The sequence below is a fragment of the Pseudophryne corroboree genome, chromosome 4, assembly GCF_028390025.1.
Source record: "Pseudophryne corroboree isolate aPseCor3 chromosome 4, aPseCor3.hap2, whole genome shotgun sequence".
Lineage (NCBI taxonomy): Eukaryota > Metazoa > Chordata > Amphibia > Anura > Myobatrachidae > Pseudophryne > Pseudophryne corroboree.
Window position 1 is genome coordinate 879,137,055 of NC_086447.1, and position 23,325 is coordinate 879,160,379.

At 49.0% G+C, this 23,325-nt stretch overlaps 1 protein-coding gene across 1 annotated transcript in view; it reads right to left on the reverse strand.

The window, feature by feature from the left end:
- DNAH8 (dynein axonemal heavy chain 8) overlaps window positions 1-23,325 on the reverse strand; it is a 1,853,457-nt gene that overhangs the window by 210,018 nt on the left and 1,620,114 nt on the right. Inside the window, exon 72 of the mRNA XM_063918852.1 lies at window positions 8,521-8,648. Coding sequence (XP_063774922.1) covers window positions 8,521-8,648 — 128 coding nt within the window. The remainder of the gene's footprint in view (window positions 1-8,520; window positions 8,649-23,325) is intronic.

A 23,325-nucleotide genomic window follows, 5' to 3' on the forward strand; every position in this document is an offset into this window, starting at 1 on the left:
TAGTCGAGGACCCCGACAGGCTTCTGGACCAGTGTATGGGGTAAGCGCTGGCCCAGGCGCCCCTCACAGCGCCGCACCATGTACCGCTGAGCCTTCCCAGGAGCGCAGTTAATACTGCGCTCCCTCCCCGCTGCCGCCATCTTCACACCGGTCCCCCGCTTGCTAGGGGGGTCGGTGTCTCACTCGCCACTTCTTCAGCTCTGTAAGGGGGCGGTGGCATGCTGCTGGGGCGAGCGATCCCCTGTGGCGGGGAGCGATCCAACCCCTCTGGTGCTCAATGTCCAGTCAGCGGAGACAGTGGCTCAGACCCCACAGGGCAGACACTGCTCCCCCTCTTAGTCCCTCACTGTTGGGAGGCTGTTGCCAGCAGCCTCCCTGTAAAATAAAAAACTCTAACAAACTTGTTACTAGGAAAAATCTGGAGAGCTCCCCTAACTGTGACCGGCTACTCCGGGCACATTTTCTAAACTGAGTCTGGTAGGAGAGGCATAGAAGGAGGAGCCAGCCCACACTCTCAAACTCTTAAAGTGCCAATAGCTCCTGGAGGACCCGTCTATACCCCATGGTACTAATGTGGACCCCAGCATCCTCTAGGACGTAAGAGAAATATGTGATCATATTAAGTGTACTTATAAAGTGTCACAATGCACAGTAAGTACACAATGAAGGAATCATTTGACAATCTGTAGATCTGGCTTCACAGTACAGTACAGTAGGATGGCAGCAAAGAAGGCTAATAAGATACTAGCATGCATAAAACGGGGAATTGATGCAAGGGACGAGGGTGTAATACTCCCGTTATATTAATCACTAGTGAGGCCACACCTTGAAAACTGTGTACAATTCTGGGCACTGTACTACAAAAAGAATATCCTGGAGCAAGAAAAGGTTCAGAGGAGGGCGACCAAACTAATTAAGGGCATGGAGACGATGGAATACAAGGAAAGGCTTGAAAGACTAGGCATGTTTACATTGGAAAAGAGGAGACTAAGATGGGATACGATCAACATCTACAAATATATAAGGGGACAATATATAGAGCTTGCGCAGGACCTGTTTTTGGCCAGATCAAAACATAGGACTTGTGGACACTCGCTCTGGTTAGAGGAGATGAGATTCCGCACAATACGTCGTAAAGGCTTTTTCACGGTAAGGACAATACGTGTTTGGAATTCCCTGCCTGAGGGAGTTGTAATGGTGGACTCTGTCAACACCTTTAAGAATGGGTTAGATAAATTCCTAATGGATAAGGATATCCAGGGTTATGGTGCATAGTCACGCACTATAGTTACTATAAAAATAAGATTTTACTTACCGGTAAATCTATTTCTCGTAGTCCGTAGTGGATGCTGGGGACTCCGTAAGGACCATGGGGAATAGACGGGCTCCGCAGGAGACAGGTCACTTTAAGAAAGAATTTGGATACTGGTGTGCTCTGGCTCCTCCCTCTATGTCCCTCCTCCAGACCTCAGTTAGAGAAACTGTGCCCGGAAGAGCTGACAGTACAAGGAAAGGATTTTGGAATCCAGGGCAAGACTCATACCAGTCACACCAATCACACCGTATAACTTGTGATAAACTTACCCAGTTAACAGTATGAACAACAACGGAGCATCAGATCAACCCTGATGCAACCATTACATAACCCTTATTTAAGCAATAACTATATACAAGTATTGCAGAAGAAGTCCGCACTTGGGACGGGCGCATAGCATCCACTACGGACTACGAGAAATAGATTTACCGGTAAGTAAAATCTTATTTTCTCTGTCGTCCTAGTGGATGCTGGGGACTCCGTAAGGACCATGGGGATTATACCAAAGCTCCCAAACGGGCGGGAGAGTGCGGATGACTCTGCAGCACCGTATGAGCAAACACAAGGTCCTCCTCAGCCAGGGTATCAAACTTGTAGAACTTTGCAAAAGTGTTTGAACCTGACCAAGTAGCCGCTCGGCAAAGCTGTAATGCTGAGACCCCTCAGGCAGCCGCCCAAGAAGAGCCCACCTTCCTAGTGGAATGGGCCTTAACTGATTTTGGCAGCGGCAATCCAGCCGCAGAATGAGCCTGCTGAATCGTGTTACAGATCCAGTGAGCAATAGTTTGCTTTGAAGCAGGAGCACCAAGCTTGTTGGAAGCATACAGGATAAACAAAGATTCTGTTTTCCTGACCCTAGCCGTTCTGGCTACATAAACTTTCAAAGCCCTGACCACATCAAGTAACTCAGAATCCTCCAAGTCACGAGTAGCCACAGGCACCACAATAGGTTGGTTCATATGAAAAGATGACACCACCTTTGGCAGAAATTGCGACGGGTCCGCAATTCTGCCCTGTCCATATGGAAAACCAGATAGGGGCTTTTATGTGACAAAGCCGCTAATTCTGACACACGCCTAGCTGAAGCCAAGGCTAATAGCATGACCACCTTCCACGTGAGAAATTTTAACTCCACGGTCTTAAGTGGCTCAAACCAGTGTGACTTTAGGAAACTCAACACCACGTTAAGATCCCAAGGTGCCACTGGAGGTACAAAAGGGGGCTCAATATGCAGCACTCCCTTTACAAAACGTCTGAACTTCAGGTAGAGAAGCCAGTTCTTTTTGAAAGAAATTGGATAGGGCCGAAATCTGGACCTTAATGGAACCCAATTTTAGGCCCAAATACACTCCCGACTGTAGGAAGTGAAGGAAACGGCCCAGCTGGAATTCCTCCGTAGGGGCATTCCTAGCCTCACACCAAGCAACATTTTTTCGCCATATACGGTGATAATGTTTAGCCGTCACGTCCTTCCTAGCCTTTATCAGCGTAGGAATAACCTCATCCGGAATGCCTTTTTCTGCTAGGATCCGGCGTTCAACCGCCATGCCGTCAAACGCAGCCGCGGTAAGTCTTGGAACAGACAGGGCCCCTGTTGCAACAAGTCCTGTCTTAGAGGCAGAGGCCAAGGGTCCTCTGTGAGCATTTCTTGCAGCTCTGGATACCAAGTCCTTCTTGGCCAATCCGGAACAATGAGTATTGTTCTAACTCCTCTTCTTCTTATGATTCTCAGCACCTTGGGTATGAGAGGAAGAGGAGGAAATACATAGACCGACTGGAACACCCACGGTGTCACTAGTGCGTCTACAGCTATCGCCTGAGGCGCAATACCTCTGTAGCTTTTTGTTGAGGCGGGATGCCATCATGTCTACTTATGGCAGTTCCCACCGACCTGCAATCTGCGCTAAGACTTCTTGATGAAGTCCCTACTCTCCCGGGTGGAGGTCGTGCCTGCTGAGGAAGTCTGCTTCCCAGTTGTCCACTCCAGGAATGAACACTGCTGACAGTGCTCTTACGTGATTCTCCGCCCAGCGAAGAATTCTGGTGGCTTCCGCCATCGCCACCCTGCTCCTTGTGCCGCCTTGGCGGTTTACATGAGCCACTGCGGTGATGTTGTCTGACTGAATCAGCACCGATTGGTCGTGAAGCAGGGTCTCCGCTCGACGTAGGGCGTTGTATATGGCCTTAGTTCCAGGATATTGATGTGAAGGCAAGTCTCCTGACTTGACCACAGCCCTTGGAAATTTCTTCTTTGTGTGACTGCTCCCCACCCTCGGAGGCTTGCGTCTGTGGTCACCAGGACCCAGTCCTGAATGCCGAATCTGCGGCCCTCGAGAAGGTGAGCACCCTGCAGCCACCACAGGAGAGACAACCTGGCCCTGGGGGATAGGGTGATCAGCCGATGCATTTTTAGATGTGATCCGGACCACTTGTCCAACAGATCCCATTGAAAGGTCCTCGCACGGAACCTGCCGAAAGGAATGGCCTCGTATGATGCCACCATCTTTCCCAGGACTCGCGTGCATTGATGCACCGAAACCTGTTTTGGTTTTAATAGGTCTCTGACCAGTGTCATGAGCTCCTGAGCCTTCTTCATCGGGAGATAAACCCTCTTCTGGCATGTGTCCAGAATCATGCCCAGGAAGGGCAGACGAGTCGTAGGAATCATCTGCGACTTTGGAATATTTAGAATCCAGCCGTGCTGTTGTAACACTTCCCGAGAGCGTGCTACGCTGATCAGCAACTGCTCTCTGGACCTCGCCTTTATGAGGAGATCGTCCAAGTACGGGATAATTGTGACTCCCTGCCGTCGCAGGAGCACCATCATTTCCGCCATTACCTTGGTAAATATTCTCGGTGCCGTAGAGAGACCAAACGGCAACGTCTGGAATTGGTAATGACAATCCTGTACCACAAATCTGAGGTACTCCTGATGAGGTGGATAAATGGGGACATGAAGGTAAGCATCCTTTATGTCCAGAGACACCATAAAATCCCCCCCCTTCCAGGCTTGCGATGACCGCTCTAAGCGATTCCATCTTGAACTTGAACCTTTTCAGGTATAAGTTCAGGGATTTTAAATTCAATATGGGTCTGACCGAACCGTCCGGTTTCGGTACCACAAACATGGTCGAATAGTAACCCTTTCCTTGTTGAAGGAGGGGAACCTTGACCACCACCTGCTGAAGATACAATTTGTGAATTTCAGCTAACACTATTTCCCTCTCTAAGGGGGAAGCTGGCAGGGCCGATTTGAGGTAACGGTGGGGGGCCATCTCTTCGAATTCCAGCTTGTATCCCTGAGACACAATCTCTATAGCCCAGGGATCCACCTGGGAGTGAACCCACTCGTGGCTGAAATTTCGGAGACGCGCCCCCACCGGGCCTAGCTCCGCCTGTGGAGCCCCAGCGTCATGCGGTGGATTTAGTGGAAGCCGGGGAGGACTTCTGTTCCTGGGAACTAGCTGTATTGTGCAGCTTCTTTCCTCTACCCCTGCCTCTGGCAAGAAAGGACGCACCTCGGACTTTCTTGCCTTTTTGTGATCGAAAGGACTGCATTTGGTAATACGGTGCTTTCTTAGGTTGTGAGGGAACATATGGCAAAAAATTTGACTTTCCAGAAGTAGCTGTGGAGACCAGGTCCGAGAGACCCTCCCCAAACAACTCCTCACCCTTGTAAGGTAAAACCTCCATGTGCCTTTTTGAGTCGGCATCTCCTGTCCATTGCCGAGTCCACAGGACCCTTCTGGCAGAAATCGACATTGCATTTATTCTAGAGCCCAGTAGGCTAATGTCTCTTTGAGCATCTCTCATATATAGGACAGCGTCTTTTATATGCCCCAGGGTCAGTAATATAGTATCCTTGTCCAAGGTATCAAGTTCCTCAGATAAGGTATCCGTCCATGCTGCTACAGCACTACACATCCAGGCCGACGCAATCGCCGGCCTTAGTAAGGTACCTGAATGTGTATAAATGGACTTCAGGGTACCCTCCTGCTTTCTATCCGCAGCATCTTTTAGGGTGGCCGTATCCTGTGACGGCAGGGCTACCCTCTTGGATAAGCGTGTTAAAGCTTTGTCTACCCTAGGGGAGGATTCCCAGCGTAACCTGTCCGTTGGCGGGAAAGGATACGCCATAAGCATCCGTTTGGAAATCTGCAGTTTTCTATCTCGAGATTCCCAAGCCTTTTCACATAACTCATTTAACTCATGTGAAGGGGGAAAGGTCACCTCTTGCCTTTTTTCCCCATACATATAAACCCTCTTGTCAGGGACTGGGGTTTCCTCTGTGATGTGCAACACATCCTTCATTGCTATAATCATGTAACGGATGGCTTTAGCCATTTTAGGCTGTAACTTTGCATCATCGCCATCGACACTGGAGTCATAATCCGTGTCGATATCTGTGTCAACAATTTGGGATAGTGGGCGCTTCTGAGACCCTGACGGCCTCTGCGACATAGGATCAGGCATGGGCTGAGACCCCGGCTGTCCTAAGGCTTCAGCTTTATCCAACCTTTTATGCAAGTTAGTAACTATCATTTAAAACCTTCCACATATCCATCCAATCGGGTGTCGGCGCCGTCGGCGGCGACCCCACATTCATTTGTTCCCGCTCTGCTTCCACATAGCCTTACTCGTCAAACATGCCGACACAAGCGTACCGACACACCACACACACAGGGGATGCTCTTTTTGAAGACAGTTCCCCCACAAGGCCTTTTGGAGAGACAGAGAGAGAGTATGCCAGCACACACCACAGCGCTATATGACCCAGGAATCACACAGTAACTTAGTGTTAACCCAGTAGCTGCTGTATATACTGTTTTTGCGCCAAATTTATGTGCCCCCCCTCTCTTTTTACCCTCTTCTACCGTGATTCTGCAGGGGAGAGCCTGGGGAGCTTCCTCTCAGCGGAGCTGTGGAGAGAAAATGGCACTGGTGAGTGCTGAGGAAGAAGCCCCGCCCCCTCAGCGGCGGGCTTCTGTCCCGCGTTTCTGTGTAAAAATATGGCGGGGGCCCATGCATATATACAGTGCCCAACTGTATATATGCCCACTTTTGCCAAGAGGTCTCTAATTGCTGCCCAGGGCGCCCCCCCCTGCGCCCTGCACGCTACAGTGACCGGAGTATGTGGGTTTAGTGTGGGAGCAATGGCGCACAGCTGCAGTGCTGTGCGCTACCTCATATGAAGACTGGAGTCTTCTGCCGCCGATTTCGAAGTCTTCTTGCTTCTGTCACCGGCTTCTGTCTTCCGGCTCTGCGAGGGGGACGGCGGCGCGGCTCCGGGATTGGACGACAAAGGGTGCGATCCTGTGTACGATCCCTCTGGAGCTAATGGTGTCCAGTAGCCTAAGAAGCAGGACCTATCTTCAGTGAGTAGGGCTGCTTCTCTCCCCTCAGTCCCACGTAGCAGAGAGTCTGTTGCCAGCAGATCTCTCTGAAAATAAAAAAACCTAACAAAATACTTTCTTTTTAGCAAGCTCAGGAGAGCTCACTAAGTAGCACCCAGCTCGTCCGGGCACAGATTCAAACTGAGGTCTGGAGGAGGGACATAGAGGGAGGAGCCAGAACACACCAGTATCCAAATTCTTTCTTAAAGTGCCCTGTCTCCTGCGGAGCCCGTCTATTCCCCATGGTCCTTACGGAGTCCCCAGCATCCACTAGGACGTTAGAGAAAAGGGATAAATTGCAACGGCTGACATCAGCATCAGTCAAAATTTTAGACAAATCATCAGGCATAGGAGACCACAAATAGGTTGAACTCGATAGACAATTGTCTTTTTTCAACATCAGATACTATGTTACTATGTTACTTCTCTACCAGTCCTACATGTTTAGGTAGCAAACAATTGGGCAAAGTAAGGCCCATAGGGAATAATTCCAAGTTGATCGCAGCAGGATTTTTTTTAGCAGTTGGGCAAAACCATGTGCATTGCAGGGGAGGCAGATATAACATGTGCAGAAAGAGTTAGATTTGGGTGGGTTATATTGTTTCTGTGCAGGGTAAATACTGGCTGCTTTATTTTTACACTGCAAATTAGATTGCAGATTGAACACACCACACCCAAATCTAACTCTCTCTGCACATGTTAAATCTGCCTCCCCTGCAATGCGCATGGTTTTGCCCAACTGCTAAAAAAAATTCTGCTGCGATCAACTTGGAATTACCCCCATAGTTATATATTATGCAGCAATGACCCTTACAGATGAAGCTCGCTCATAAGCGGCATTACCACTGACGTACAGGGCCGGCTCTACTATTAGGCAGGTTTAGGCGGCTGCCTAGGGGCATCAGCTCCTGGAGAGCACCACTGAATTCATCTATCACAAAACTGAAGGATGTCTCTGTATGCGGCCTCCTCATTTTACACTGTGCTGGATGCTGCTGCAGGTCTAATTAGGAGCAGCCACAGCTATCAGGCTGCACTAGTGCCTCAGAGCTTCCTCTGTGCCGACAAAATTTTGTGACTTTGTTGACAATATGCTTTTTCACTTTGAAGTCCTTGCGTGTTGTCCCTTCATATAAGTATAATGTTGCAGTTCACTCCAGCCCACCTAGTGGCCATCGCATCTCCCTTTCGAGAGGCGGTGACGGTTGTGGTGGTGTTGGGGAAGTGGGGGTATGGTTGCTGGTTAGGGAGCACTAGGCTGAGGCTTTGCCTAGGGTGCAGAGAGACCTTGCACCGGCCCTGCTGATGTATAATGGTGTGGGTGCAGCATGGTCTGGAGGCACATCCTACTCACTTCAGTAATTAGTGGATTATGCTAAGTAGCTGTATTTCACTGCTCCAGCAGTAAGTGCTTGAAAATTAATTACATAGACATACAATTATGACTGTTAATAAAAGTAGGGGGCCGATCAACAGAGTTAGTTCATCAAAGCTTTTCAAGCTCTATCTCAGCTGAAAATAGTATTTATTCCTAGTAACTATAGGTTATGACTGGCAGTTGTTATCTCCGAGCAGCATTAATGGTAGCTATAGCTGGGGCTCTCCAGTGAAGGCTTCCCCATACCTATTTAACAAGAACAGATGCACTGTAAGTACCGCTGCTATCCTCAAATAACTGTGCATTGTACTTACGCTATTTATTTGCTTTTAGTAAAAGCAAATAAATAGCGTAAGTACAATGCACAGTTATACATCTATCCATATACAGCGCTGTGTGCATTCTGTTTGACCTAGTTGTGCTGTAAACTCTACCTGGTAATCTGAGCCTTGAATTCCATGTATCGTTGAGTCCATCTGACCTTCTCCCCGCCGAGCCCATCTATAAGAGCTGACACAGGTTCTAACTTCTCTCTGCAATGTTCTGCGTCAGTGTGAAGGGTCTAAGGAATAAAAAAAAAATAACTTTACAATTATAATTAATATAAACTTCTCTTACATTGCATTTGCACTAACTGTTACTATGACTGGTAGAGATGTGGACCTTGGGGGTCATTCCGACCCGATCGCTCGATGCAGTTTGTTGCAGCGCAGCGATCGGGTCGGAACTGCGCATGCGCTGGTGCCGCAGTGCGCTGGCGCATGGCATCCGTCGTTGCCTAGCGATCGCCTGTGAGACAGAGGCGGACGCTGGGTGGGAGGAGGCTGAACGGTGGCGTTAAACCGCCGTTTAGGGGGAGTGGTCCGGCCAACGCAGGCGTGGCCGGACCATTGGGGGGGGGGGCCGCAGCGGATGCGTGATGTCACACGCAGCCGCTGCATGCCGGGGAGCGACGAGTAGCTCCTGGCCAGCACGCTAAAGCTGCGCTGGCCGGGAGCTACTCTTGAAGTGCAAAGGCATCACCACTGTGCGATTCCTTTGCACTTCTGCGGGGGGGGGGGGAAGGGGGGGGGCACAGACATTCGGGGCGGACTAGCCCTGTGCTGGGTGTCCCCCTGCATGTCAGTATGAATGATCAAAGCTGTGCTAAATTTAGCACAGCTACGATCAACTCGGAATGACCCCCCTTATACTGTATTTTGTCACTTGAAGAAATAAAATGTGGAAATTATTTTGGGGTCAGTATCTCCCTACTGGATAGGTGATGTTACCAATGGCTCTTTATTATTAGGTGTCATGAAGTCACCAAAACAGATCTCACCCAGCTTTGCATTCTACATGTGCTGATGTCCCCCCAAAAAACAAAAAAAAAAACAACAACTAGGGCCATATTGTAGTTAAAGATGTAAAATAATAAGATTTTACTCACCGGTAAATCTATGTCTCGTAGTCCGTAGTGAATGCTGGGACTCCGTAAGGACCATGGGGATTAGCGGCTCCGCAGGAGACTGGGCACAACTAAAGAAAGCTTTAGGACTACCTGGTGTGCACTGGCTCCTCCCACTAAGACCCTCCTCCAGACCTCAGTTAGGATACTGTGCCCGGAAGAGCTGACACAATAAGGAAGGATTTTGAATCCCGGGTAAGACTCATACCAGCCACACCAATCACACCGTATAACTCGTGATACTATACCCAGTTAACAGTATGAAATATAACTGAGCCTCTCAACAGATGGCTCAACAATAACCCTTTAGTTAGGCAATAACTATAAACAAGTATTGCAGACAATCCGCACTTGGGATGGGCGCCCAGCATCCACTACGGACTACGAGAAATAGATTTACCGGTGAGTAAAATTTTATTTTCTCTGACGTCCTAAGTGGATGCTGGGACTCCGTAAGGACCATGGGGATTATACCAAAGCTCCCAAACGGGCGGGAGAGTGCGGATGACTCTGCAGCACCGAATGAGCAAACTCTAGGTCCTCCTCAGCCAGGGTATCAAACTTGTAGACTCTTACAAAAATGTTTTAACCCGACCAAGTAACAGCTCGGCAAAGTTGTAAAGCCGAGACCCCTCGGGCAGCCGCCCAAGAAGAGCCCACTTTCCTCGTGGAATGGGCTTTTACAGATTTAGGGTGCGGCAGTCCAGCCGCAGAATGTGCAAGTTGAATCGTGCTACAGATCCAGCGAGCAATCGTCTGCTTAGAAGCAGGAGCACCCAGCTTGTTGGGTGCATACAGGAGAAATAGCGAGTCAGTTTTCCTGACTCCAGCTGTCCTGGAAACATATACTTTTCAGGGCCCTGACTACGTCCAGTAACTTGGAATCCTCCAAGTCCCAAGTAGCCGCAGGCACCACAATAGGTTGGTTCACATGAAAAACTGATACCACCTTAGGAAGGAATTGGGAACGAGTCCTCAATTCCGCCTTATCCATATAAAATACAGATAAGGGCTTTTGTATGACAAAGCCGCCAATTCTGATACACGCCTGGCCGACGCCAAGGCCCACAGAATGACCACTTTCCACGTGAGGTATTATAGCTCCACGGATTTAAGTGGCTCAACCCAATGCGACTTCAGGAAATCCAACACCACGTTGAGATCCCACGGTGCCACTGGAGGCACAAACGTTGCTGACTATGCAGCACTCCCTTAACAAATGTCTGAACTTCAGGCAGTGAAGCCAGTTCAATTTTGGAAGAAAATCGATAGAGCCGAAATCTGGACCTTAATGGAACCCAATTTTAGGCCCATAGTCACCTCTGACTGTAGGAAGTGCAGAAATCGACCTACTGTAGCTGAAATTTCTCCTTTGGGGCCTTCCTGGCCTCACAGTACGCAACATATTTCCGCCATATGCGGTGATAATGGTTTGCGTTCACTTCTTTCCTAGCTTTAAATAGCGTAGGGATAACTTCTTCCGGAATTCCCTTTTCCTTTAGGATCCGGCGTTCAACCGCCATGCCGTCAAACGTAGCCGCGGTACATCTTGGAACAGACAGGCCCCCTGCTGCAGCAGGTCCTGTCTGAGCGGCAGAGGCCATGGGTCCTCTGAGATCATTTTTTGGAGTTCTGGTTACCAAGCTCTTCTTTGGCCAACCCGGAACAATGAGTATAGTTCTTACTCCTCTCCTTCTTATTATTCTCATTACCCTGGGTAAGAGAGGCAGAGAAGGGAACACATACACCGACTGGTACACCCACGGTGTTACCAGAGCGTCCACAGCTATCGCCTGAGGGTCCTTGACCTGGCGCAATATCTTTGTAACTTTTAGTTGAGGCGGGACGCCATCATGTCCACCTGTGGCCTTTCCCAACGGTGTACAATCATTTGGAAGACTTCTGGATGAAGTCCCCACTCTCCCGGGTGGAGGTCGTGTCTTCTGAGAAAGTCTGCTTCTCAGTTGTCCACTCCGGGAATGAAACTGCTGACAGTGCTAACACATGATTTTCCGCCCATCGGAGAATCCTTGTGGCTTCTGCCATCGCCATCCTGCTTCTTGTGCCGCCCTGTCGGTTTACATGAGCGACCGCCGTGATGTTGTCTGACTGGATCAGCACCGGCCGGTGTTGAAGCAGGGGTCTAGCCTGACTTAGGGCATTGTAAATGGCCCTTAGTTCCAGAATATTCATGTGTAGGGAAGTCTCCTGACTCTTCCATAGCCTTGGAAGTTTCTTCCTTGTGTGACTGCCCCCCAGCCTCGAAGGCTGGCATCCGTGGTCACCAGGACCTAGTCCTGTATGCCGAATCTGCGGCCCCCTAGAAGATGAGCACTCTGTAGCCACCACAACAGCGACACCCTGGCCCTTGGAGACAGGGTTATCCGCCGATGCATCTGAAGATGCGACCCGGACCACTTGTCCAACAGATCCCACTGGAAAATCCTTGCATGGGACCTGGCGAATGGAATTTCTTCGTAAGAAGCTACCATCTTTCCCAGGGCTCGCGTGCATTGATGCACCGACACCTGTATACGTATTATGAGGTCTCTGTCTAGAGACGACAACTCCTTGGACTTCTCCTCCGGGAGAAACCCTTTTTATCCTGTTCTGTGTCCAGAACCATACCCAGGAACAGTAGACGCGTCGTAGGAACCAGCTGCGACTTTGGAATATTCAGAATCCAGCCGTGCTGTTGTAGCACTTCCCGAGATAGTGCTACTCCGACGAACAACTGCTCCCTGGACCTCGCCTTTATAAGGAGATCGTCCAAGTACAGGATAAATTATTTCGGCCATTACCTTGGTAAATACCTCGGTGCCGGGGACAGACCAACGGCAACGTCTGGAATTGGTAATGACAATCCTGTACCACAATTTTGAGGTACTCCTGGTGAAGAGGGTAAATAGGGACATGCAGGTAAGCATCCTTGATGTCCAGTGATACCATGAAATTCTCCAGGCTTGCAATAATCGCCCTGAGCGATTCCATTTTGAACTTGAACCTTCGTATATAAGAGTTCAAGGCTTTCAATTTTAGAATGGGTCTCACCGAACCGTCTGGTTTCGGTACCACAACATTTTGGAATAGTAACCCCGGCCTTGTTGAAGGAGGGGTACCTTGATTTCACCTGCTGGAAGTACAGTTTGTGAATTGCCGCCAGTACTACCTTTCTCCGAGGGCAGCAGGCAAGGCTGATGTGAGGTAACGGCGAGGGGGAGTCGCCTTGAAACTCCAGCCTGTATCCCTGTGATACTATTTGCAGAACCTAGGGATCCACCTGTGGGCAAGCCCACTGGTCCCTGAAGTTCCCGAGACGCGCCCCTACCGCACCTGTCTCCACCTGTGGAGCCCCAGCGTCATGCGGTGGACTCAGAGGAAGCGGGGGAAGATTTTTGATCCTGGGAACTGGCTGCTGGTGCAGCTTTTTCCTTCTTCCCTTATCTCTGTGCAGAAAGGAAGCGCCTTTGACCCGCTTGCTTTTCTGAAGCCGAAAGGACTGTACCTGAAAATACGGTGCTTTCTTAGGCTGTGAGGAAACCTGAGGTAAAAAATTTTCTTCCCAGCTGTTGCTGTGGATACGAGGTCCCAGAGACCATCCCCAAACAATTCCTCACCCTTATAAGGCAGAATCTCCATGTGCTTTTTACAGGCAGCATCACCTGTCCACTGCCGGGTTTCTAATACCCTCCTGGCAGAATGGACATTGCTTTAATTTTGGATGCCAGCCGGCAAATATCCCTCTGTGCATCCTTTATATATAAGACGACGTCTTTAATATGCTCTATGTTAGCAAAATATTATCCCTGTCTTAGAGTATTAATATTATCTGACAGGGTATCAGACCACGCTGCAGCAGCACTGTTTATGCTGAGGCAATTGCAGGTCTCAGTACAGTATATAACCTGAGTGTGTATATACAGACTTCAGGATAGCCTCCTGCTTTTTATCAGCAGGCTCCTTCAAGGTGGCCGTATCCTAAGACGGCAGTGCCACCTTTTTTGACAAACGTGTGAGCGCCTTATCCACCCTAAGGGATATCTCCCAACGTGACCTATCCTCTGGCGGGAAAGGGTACGCCATCAGTAACTTTTTAGAAATTACCAGTTTCTTATCGGGGGAACCCACGCTTCTTTACACACTTCATTCATTCATCTGATGGGGGAACAAAACACTGGCTGCTTTTTCTCCCCAAAAATAAAACCCCTTTTCTGTGGTACTTGGGTTCATGTCAGAAATGCGTAACACATTTTTCATTGCCGAGATCATGTAACGGATGTTCCTAGTGGATTGTGTATATGTCTCAACCTCGTCGACACTGGAGTCAGACTCCGTGTCGACATCTGTGTCTGCCATCTGAGGTAACGGGCGATTTTTGAGCCCCTGATGGCCTTTGAGACGCCTGGGCAGGCGCGGGCTGAGAAGCCGGCTGTCCCACAGCTGTTACGTCATCCAGCCTTTTATGTAAGAAGTTGACATTGTCGGTTAATACCTTCCACCTATCCATCCACTCTGGTGTCGGCCCCACAGGGGGCGACATCCCATTTATCGGCCTCTGCTCCGCCTCCACGTAACCTTCCTCATCCAACATGTCGACACAGCCGTACCGACACACTGCACACACACAGGGAATGCTCTGACTGAGGACAGGACCCCACAAAGTCCTTTGGGGAGACAGAGAGAGAGTATGCCAGCACACACCAGAGCGCTATATAATGCAGGGATTAATACTATAACTGAGTGATTTTTCCCCCAATAGCTGCTTGTATACATATATTGCGCCTAAATTTAGTGCCCCCCCCCTCTCTTTTTAACCCTTTGAGCCTGAAAACTACAGGGGAGAGCCTTGGGAGCTGTCTTCCAGCTGCACTGTGAAGAAAAAATGGCGCCAGTGTGCTGAGGGAGAAGCCCCGCCCCTTTTTCGGCTGACTTTTCTCCCGCTTTTTTATGGATTCTGGCAGGGGTAATTTATCATATATATAGCCCTGGGACTATATATTGTGATGATTTGCCAGCCAAGGTGTCTTATATTGCCCTCAGGGCGCCCCCCCCAGCGCCCTGCACCCATCAGTGACCGGAGTGTGAGGTGTACATGAGGAGCAATGGCGCACATCTGCAGTGCTGTGCGCTACCTTGGTGAAGACCGAAGTCTTCTGCCGCCGATTTTACGGACTCTTCATGCTTCTGGCTCTGTAAGGGGGATGGCGGCGCGGCTCCGGGAACGAACACCAAGGTCGGGTCCTGCGGTCGATCCCTCTGGAGCTAATGGTGTCCAGTAGCCTAAGAAGCCCAAACTACCACCTGTTAGGTAGGTTCGCTTCTTCTCCCCTTAGTCCCTCGCTGCAGTGAGTCTGTTGCCAGCAGATCTCACTGTAAAATAAAAAACCTAAATATACTTTCTTTCTAGGAGCTCAGGAGAGCCCCTAGTGTGCATCCAGCTCAGCCGGGCACAAGAATCTAACGGAGGTCTGGAGGAGGGTCTTAGTGGGAGGAGCCAGTGCACACAAGGTAGTCCTAAAGCTTTCTTTAGTTGTGCCCAGTCTCCTGCGGAGCCGCTAATCCCCATGGTCCTTACGGAGTCCCAGCATCCACTTAGGACGTCAGAGAAAAAAGGAAAATGTTGGTGGATTTCAGACTTATGTAACAACCCTTCAATGTGCAATGTGCATTGTCAGTGACCTTCAATTGCCCCAGACTAGCACTCCAGGGTGTGGGCAATACCTGAGAAGGGGGTCCCTGGCCATGCAGGCTTTATAACAGGCACACATAAAGACACAGGTATAGATTATGCAGCAATAGTTCATGTTCAAATGATTTGGGCACATATGACAATATACTCATTTATTTCTCTCCTCCTGCACAAAACTTTAAAAGACACGAATATGATTTCAGCAGCTTTATCCTGTCCCACCAGCTGAAACACTTGGCACGTCAGATGGCATAGACAGTCTTACAGATATGGTTACATTACACGCCATCTCCTTCACCAGCACAGCCTTACAGCACAGTTACAATAGCCCAGATGGCACTTTACACATACAGGTTCACCTGGTCCTTTGCTGTCTGGTGCCTGTAGTTCCACAGCTTCACACACCTATCCAGAGGCGGATTGTCCATCGGGCTTACAGGGAAGATCCCCGGTGGGCCGACGCACCCGTGGGGCCTGTTTTGTTTGAGGACATGTGGTCCTATTTATAGACATAATGAATAAGATGCAAAATAATTTGCATATCTGAAAATTTCTTTGACCTGTGATTGCAGATGATCTAGTGTATGCTCTGTCTGCCTGCTTGGCTGACATATAAGATTGAGTGAATAGTGATTGGGATACGGTTGGTGTAATAAGCAAGAAAATATATCTTTCTAGAGAATGATATAGTTTCCTAAATTCTGAAGGTGTATCATATAATGTGCTCATAATATTTAATTTACTTTTTTTTTTTTAACTTCCCCCTTGATGCTGGACATGCCCACTATCTGGAAAGTCTTGGGGGGAGGGTGCTGCTGCCATGGCCCATGTCTAGACCCTACACCTCTGGTGCTGCCCATGTGGGGCCACTAGTACAAATTTTTCCAGGGCCACTTTTTGTTCCCAATCCGCCCCTGCACCTATCTCCAGAAGCTTTCATCTGAGCTTTAATGGAGGACACACCCTATGCAAGTGCAAAAGTACCCACTTATGTGCTACTACATTATGCCTTTCTCCAGACAATATACAGAATGTCTCGTCACACCCAGCCTGCCTCTCTGTTCCCTAAGGGGCAGCAATATACAGCTAGTCACACACATATCTGCTTCTATTTGCACCCCCTCTCCTACACATGGGACTGCAGTAAACAGACTTCTACATTTCCTGATTTACTGACACTCAGCAGTGTATTCTCAGCTTCAGCCCACTCCTCTCCTACAGGAATGGTTCCTCTAGAGCACAGGTTCTCAAACTCGGTCCTCAGGACCCCACACAGTGCATGTTTTGCAGGTCTCCTCACAGAATCACAAGTGAAATAATTAGCTCCACCTGCGGACCTTTTAAAATGTGTCAGTGAGTAATTAATACACCTGTGCACTTGCTGGGTTACCTGCAAAACATGCACTGTGTGGGGTCCTGAGGACCGAGTTTGAGAACCACTGCTCTAGAGCATGGCTGGCCAAACCGGTCCTCGAGATCTACCAACAGTTCATGTTTTCCAGGCCTCCTGGAGATCTGTAGAATTGTCAGTTAAGAATGAATGCAGCACATCTTAATTAGTAATGACTACACCTGTGCACCAGATAGGTGGTCTGGAAAATGTGAACTGTTGGTAGATCTCGAGGACCGGTTTGGCCAGCCCTGCTCTAGAGCCATACTGCCTAACAGTGACCCCCCTCTAATTAATGCTGGGGCCTTTTGTGTATAGGGAACTCCTCTTCCCCTCTCTCAGAAATACCTCTGCAACTCTTACACACTTTGGGTGTGGCATGGTGGAGATGTCACTAGCCATGCATACACTGCAGGCTTCCAGCTGCAGTGTATGCAGCCCTCATTCCTCAGCTCTTTCCCCAGGGGCAAAATCTACTATCGTACAATTTTGATGCAGAAGGGATTTTGGCATTCTGTTTCCATTCGATTTAGATTGAACAGATTTACTAAAGACCAAACCGAATGTCAAATCAATTCTAAGGCCAAATTTAGCTCACATCCCAATAGAAAGAAAATCTCTGAAAAACATCAATGTTTTTTTAAAGGATAACATAAAACCCCATCATTTACTAATAATAAGATTTTACTCACCGGTAAATCTATTTCTCGTAGTCTGTAGTGGATGCTGGGCACTCCGTAAGGACCATGGGGAATAGCGGCTCCGCAGGAGACTGGGCACAACTAAAGAAAGCTTTAGGTCACCTGGTGTGCACTGGCTCCTCCCACTATGACACACCTCCAAGCCTCAGTTAGGACACTGTGCCCGGACGAACTGACATAATAAGGAAGGATTTTGAATCCCGGGTAAGACTCATACCAGCCACACCAATCACACCGTATAACTCGTGATACTATACCCAGTTAACAGTATGAATATAACTGAGCCTCTCAACAGATGGCTCAACAATAACCCTTTAGTTAGGCAATAACTATATACAAGTATTGCAGACAATCCGCACTTGGGATGGGCGTCCAGCATCCACTACGGACTACGAGAAATAGATTTACCGGTGAGTAAAAATAAGAATTTACTTACCGATAATTCTATTTCTCGTAGTCCGTAGTGGATGCTGGGGACTCCGTCAGGACCATGGAGAATAGCGGCTCCACAGGAGACAGGGCACAAAAGTAAGCTTTTAGGATCACATGGTGTGTACTGGCTCCTCCCCCTATGACCCTCCTCCAAGCCTCAGTTAGGTACTGTGCCCGGACGAGCGTACACAATAAGGAAGGATCTTGAATCCCGGGTAAGACTCATACCAGCCACACCAATCACACCGTACAACTTGTGATTTGAACCCAGTTAACAGTATGATAACAACGAAGTAGCCTCTAAAAAGATGGCTCACAACAATAATAACCCGATTTTTGTAACAATAACTATGTACAAGTATTGCAGACAATCCGCACTTGGGATGGGCGCCCAGCATCCACTACGGACTACGAGAAATAGAATTATCGGTAAGTAAATTCTTATTTTCTCTAACGTCCTAGTGGATGCTGGGGACTCCGTCAGGACCATGGGGATTATACCAAAGCTCCCAAACGGGCGGGAGAGTGCGGATGACTCTGCAGCACCGTATGAGAGAACTCCAGGTCCTCCTCAGCCAGGGTATCAAATTTGTAGAATTTTACAAACGTGTTCCCCCCTGACCACGTAGCTGCTCGGCAAAGTTGTAAAGCCGAGACCCCTCGGGCAGCCGCCCAAGATGAGCCCACCTTCCTTGTGGAATGGGCATTTACAGATTTTGGCTGTGGCAGGCCTGCCACAGAATGTGCAAGCTGAATTGTACTACAAATCCAACGAGCAATAGTCTGCTTAGAAGCAGGAGCACCCAGCTTTTTGGGTGCATACAATATAAACAGCAAGTCAGACTTTCTGACTCCAGCCGTCCTGGAATTATATATATATATATATATATATATATATATTTTCAGGGCCCTGACAACGTCTAGCAACTTGGAGTCCTCCAAGTCCCTAGTAGCCGCAGGCACCACAATAGGTTGTTTCAGGTGAAACGCTGACACCACCTTAGGAAGAAACTGGGGACGAGTCCGCAGTTCTGCCCTGTCAGAATGGAAAATCAAATATGGGCTTCTGTAAGACAAAGCCGCCAATTCTGACACTCGCCTGGCCGAGGCCAGGGCCAACAGCATGGTAACTTTCCATGTGAGATATTTCAAATCCACAGATTTGAGCGGTTCAAACCAATATGATTTGAGGAATCCCAACACTACGTTGAGATCCCACGGTGCCACTGGAGGCACAAAAAGGGCTGTATATGCAATACTCCCTTGACAAATGTCTGGACTTCAGGAACTGAAGCCAATTTTTTCTGGAAGAAAATCTACAGGGCCGAAACTTGAACCTTAATGGACCCCAATTTGAGGCTCATAGACACTCCTGTTTGCAGGAAGTGCAGAAATCGACCTAGTTGAAATTTCTTCGTGGGGCCTTCCTGGCCTCACTCACGCAACATATTTTCACCACATGTGGTGATAACGTTGTGCGGTCACCTCCTTCCTGGCTTTGACCAGGGTAGGTATGACCTCTTCCGGAATGCCTTTTCCCTTAGGATCCGGCGTTCAACCGCCATGCCGTCAAACGCAGCCGCGGTAAGTCTTGGAACAGACATGGTACTTGCTGAAGCAAGTCCCTTCTTAGCTCCCGAGGCCATTAGTCCTCTGTGAGCATCTCTTGAAGTTCCGGGTACCAAGTCCCTCTTGGCCAATCCGGAGCCACGAGTATAGTTCTTACTCCTCTACGTCTTATAATTCTCAATACCTTGGTTATGAGAAGCAGAGGAGGGAACACATACACCGACTGTAACACCCACGGTGTTACCAGGACATCCACAGCTATCGCCTGAAGGTCTCGTGACCTGGCAATACCTGTCCCGTTTTTTGTTCGGGCGGGACGCCATCATGTCCACCTTTGGTCTTTCCCAACGGTTCACAATCATGCGGAAAACTTCCCGATGAAGTTCCCACTCTCCCGGGTGGAGGTCGTGCCTGCTGAGGAAGTCTGCTTCCCAGTCGTCCACTCCCGGAATGAACACTGCTGACAGTGCTATCACATGATTTTCCGCCTAGCGAAAAATCCTTGCAGTTTTGCCACTGCCCCCTGCTTCTTGTGCCGCCCTTTCTGTTTACGTGGGCGACTGCCGTGATGTTATCCCACTGGATCAATACCGGCTGACCTTGAAGCAGAGGTCTTGCTAAGTTTAGAGCATTATAAATTTGCTCTTAGCTCCAGTATATTTATGTGGAGAGAATTCTCCAGACTTGATCACACTCCCTGGAAATTTTTTCCCTGTGTGACTGCTCTCCAGCCTCTCAGGCTGGCCTCCGTGGTCACCAGCATCCAATCCTGAATGCCGAATCTGCGGCCCTCTAGAAATGAGCACTCTGTAATCACCACAGGAGAGACACCCTTGTCCTTGGATATAGGGTTATCCGCTGATGCATATGAAGATGCGATCCGGACCATTTGTCCAGCAGATCCCACTGAAGAGTTCTTGCGTGAAATCTGCCGAATGGAATCGCTTCGTAATAAGCCACCATTTTTACCAGGACTCTTGTGCAATGATGCACTGACACTTTTCCTGGTTTTAGGAGGATCCCGATTAGCTCGGATAACTCCCTGGCTTTCTCCTCTGGGAGAAACACCTTTTTCTGGACTGTGTCCAGAATCATCCCTAGGACCAGCAGACGTGTCGTCGGAACAACTGCGGTTTTGGAATATTTAGAATCCACCCGTGTTGTCGTAGAACTACTTGAGATAGTGCTACTCCGACCTCCAACTGTTCTCTGGACCTTGTTCTTATCAGGAGGTCGTCCATTTTCTTTGAAGACGAATCCTCATTTCGGTCATTACCTTGGTAAGGACCCGGGGTGCCTTGGACAATCCAACGGCATCGTCTGAAACTGATAGTGACAGTTCTGTACCACAAACCTGAGGTACCCTCGGTGAGAAAAGGCAAATTTTGGGACATGGAGGTAAGCATCCCTGATGTCCCGGGACACCATATAGTCCCCTTCTTCCCTTCGCTATCACTGCTCTGAGTGACTCCATCTGGATTTGAACTTTTGTAAGTGTTCAAATATTTCAGATTTAGAATAGGTCTCACCTAGCCTTCTGGCTTCAGTACCACCATATAGTGTGGAATAATACCCCTTTCCTTGTTGTAGGAGGGGTACTGTGATTATCACCTGCTGGGAATACAGCTTGTGAATTGTTTTCAATACTGCCTCCCTGTCGGAGGGAGACATTGGTACAGCAGACTACAGGAACCTGCGAGGGGGAAACGTCTCGACATTCCAATCTGTACCCCTTGGATACTACTTGTAGGATCCAGGGGTCCTGTACTATCCCAGCGTCATGCTGAGAACTTGGTAGAAGCGTTGGAGGGCTTCTGTTCCTGGGAATGGGCTGCCTGCTGCAGTCTTCTTCCCTTTCCTCTATCCCTGGGCAGATATGACTCTTATAGGGACGAAAGGACTGAGGCTGAAAAGACGGTGTCTTTTTCTGCAGAGATGTGACTTAGGGTAAAAAACGGTGGATTTTCCAGCAGTTGCCGTGGCCACCAGGTCCCATGGACCGACCCCAAATAACTCCTCCCCTTTATACGGCAATACATCTTTGTGCCGTTTGGAATCTGCATCACCTGACCACTGCCGTGTCCATAAACATCTTCTTGCAGATATGGACATCGCATTTACTCTTGATGCCAGAGTGCAAATATCCCTCTGCGCATCTCGCATATATAGAAATGCATCCTTTAAATGCTCTATAGTCAATAAAATACTGTCCCTGTCAAGGGTATCAATATTTTTAGTCAGGGAATCCGACCCAGCCACCTCAGCTCTGCACATCCAGGCTGAGGCGATCGCTGGTCGCAGTATAACACCAGCATGTGTGTGTATACTTTTTAGGATATTTTCCAGCCTCCTATCAGCTGGCTCCTTAAGTACGGCCCTATCTGTAGATGGTACCGCCACTTGTTCTGATAAGCATGTGAGCACCTTATCCACCCTAAGGGGTGTTTCCCAACGCGCCCTAACTTCTGGCGGGAAAGGGTATACCGCCAATAATTTTCTATCGGGGGAAACCCACGCATCATCACACACTTCATTTAATTTATCTGATTCAGGAAAAACTACAGGTAGTTTTTTCACATCCCACATCATACCCTTTTTTGTGGTACTTGTAGTATCAGAAATATGTAACACCTCCTTCATTGCCCTTAACGTGTGGCCCTAAAGGAAAATACGTTTGTTTCTTCACCGTCGACACTGAAATCAGTGTCCGTGTCTGGGTCTGTGTCGACCGACTGAGGTAAATGGGCGTTTTACAGCCCCTGACGGTGTTTTAGACGCCTGGACAGGTACTAATTTGTTCGCCGGCCGTCTCATGTCGTCAACCGGCTTGCAGCGTGTTGACATTATCACGTAATTCCATAAATAAGCCATCCATTCCGGTGTCGACTCCCTAGAGAGTGACATCACCATTACAGGCAATTTGCTCCGCCTCCTCACCAACATTTTCCTCATACATGTCGACACACACGTACCGACATACAGCACACACATAGGGAATGCTCTGATAGAGGACAGGACCCACTAGCCCTTTGGGGAGACAGAGGGAGAGTTTGCCAGCACACACCAAAACGCTATAATTATACAGGGACAACCTTTATATAAGTGTTCCTCCCTTATAGCATTTAATATATATTCATATCGCCAAATCAGTGCCCCCCCTCTCTGTTTTAACCCTGTTTCTGTAGTGCAGTGCAGGGGAGAGCATGGGAGCCTTCCCACCAGCATTTCTGTGAGGGAAAATGGCGCTGTGTGCTGAGGAGAATAGGCCCCGCCCCCTTTTTGGCGGGCTTCTTCTCCGGAGTTTGTGATATCTGGCAGGGGTTAAATACATCCATATAGCCTCAAGGGCTATATGTGATGTATTTTTCGCCATACAGGTATTATACATTGCTGCCCAGGGCGCCCCCCCCCCCGCGCCCTGCACCCTCCGTGACTGCTGTGTGAAGTGTGCTGACAACAATGGCGCACAGCTGCAGTGCTGTGCGCTACCTGATGAAGACTGAAAGTCTTCTGCCGCCTGGTTCCAGACCTCTTCAATCTTCAGCATCTGCAAGGGGTGTCGGCGGCGCGGCTCCGGGACGAACCCCAGGGCGAGACCTGTGTTCCGACTCCCTCTGGAGCTAATGGTGTCCAGTAGCCTAAGAAGCCAATCCATCCTGCACGCAGGTGAGTTCACTTCTCTCCCCTAAGTCCCTCGATGCAGTGAGCCTGTTGCCAGCAGGACTCACTGAAAATAAAGAACCTAAAAACTTTTTCTAAGCAACTCTTTAAGAGAGCCACCTAGCTTGCACCCTGCTCGGACGGGCACAAAAACCTAACTGAGGCTTGGAGGAGGGTCATAGGGGGAGGAGCCAGTACACACCATGTGATCCTAAAAGCTTACTTTTGTGCCCTGTCTCCTGTGGAGCCGCTATTCTCCATGGTCCTGACGGAGTCCCCAGCATCCACTAGGACGTTAGAGAAATCTTATTTTCTCTGACGTCCTAGTGGATGCTGGGAACTCCGTAAGGA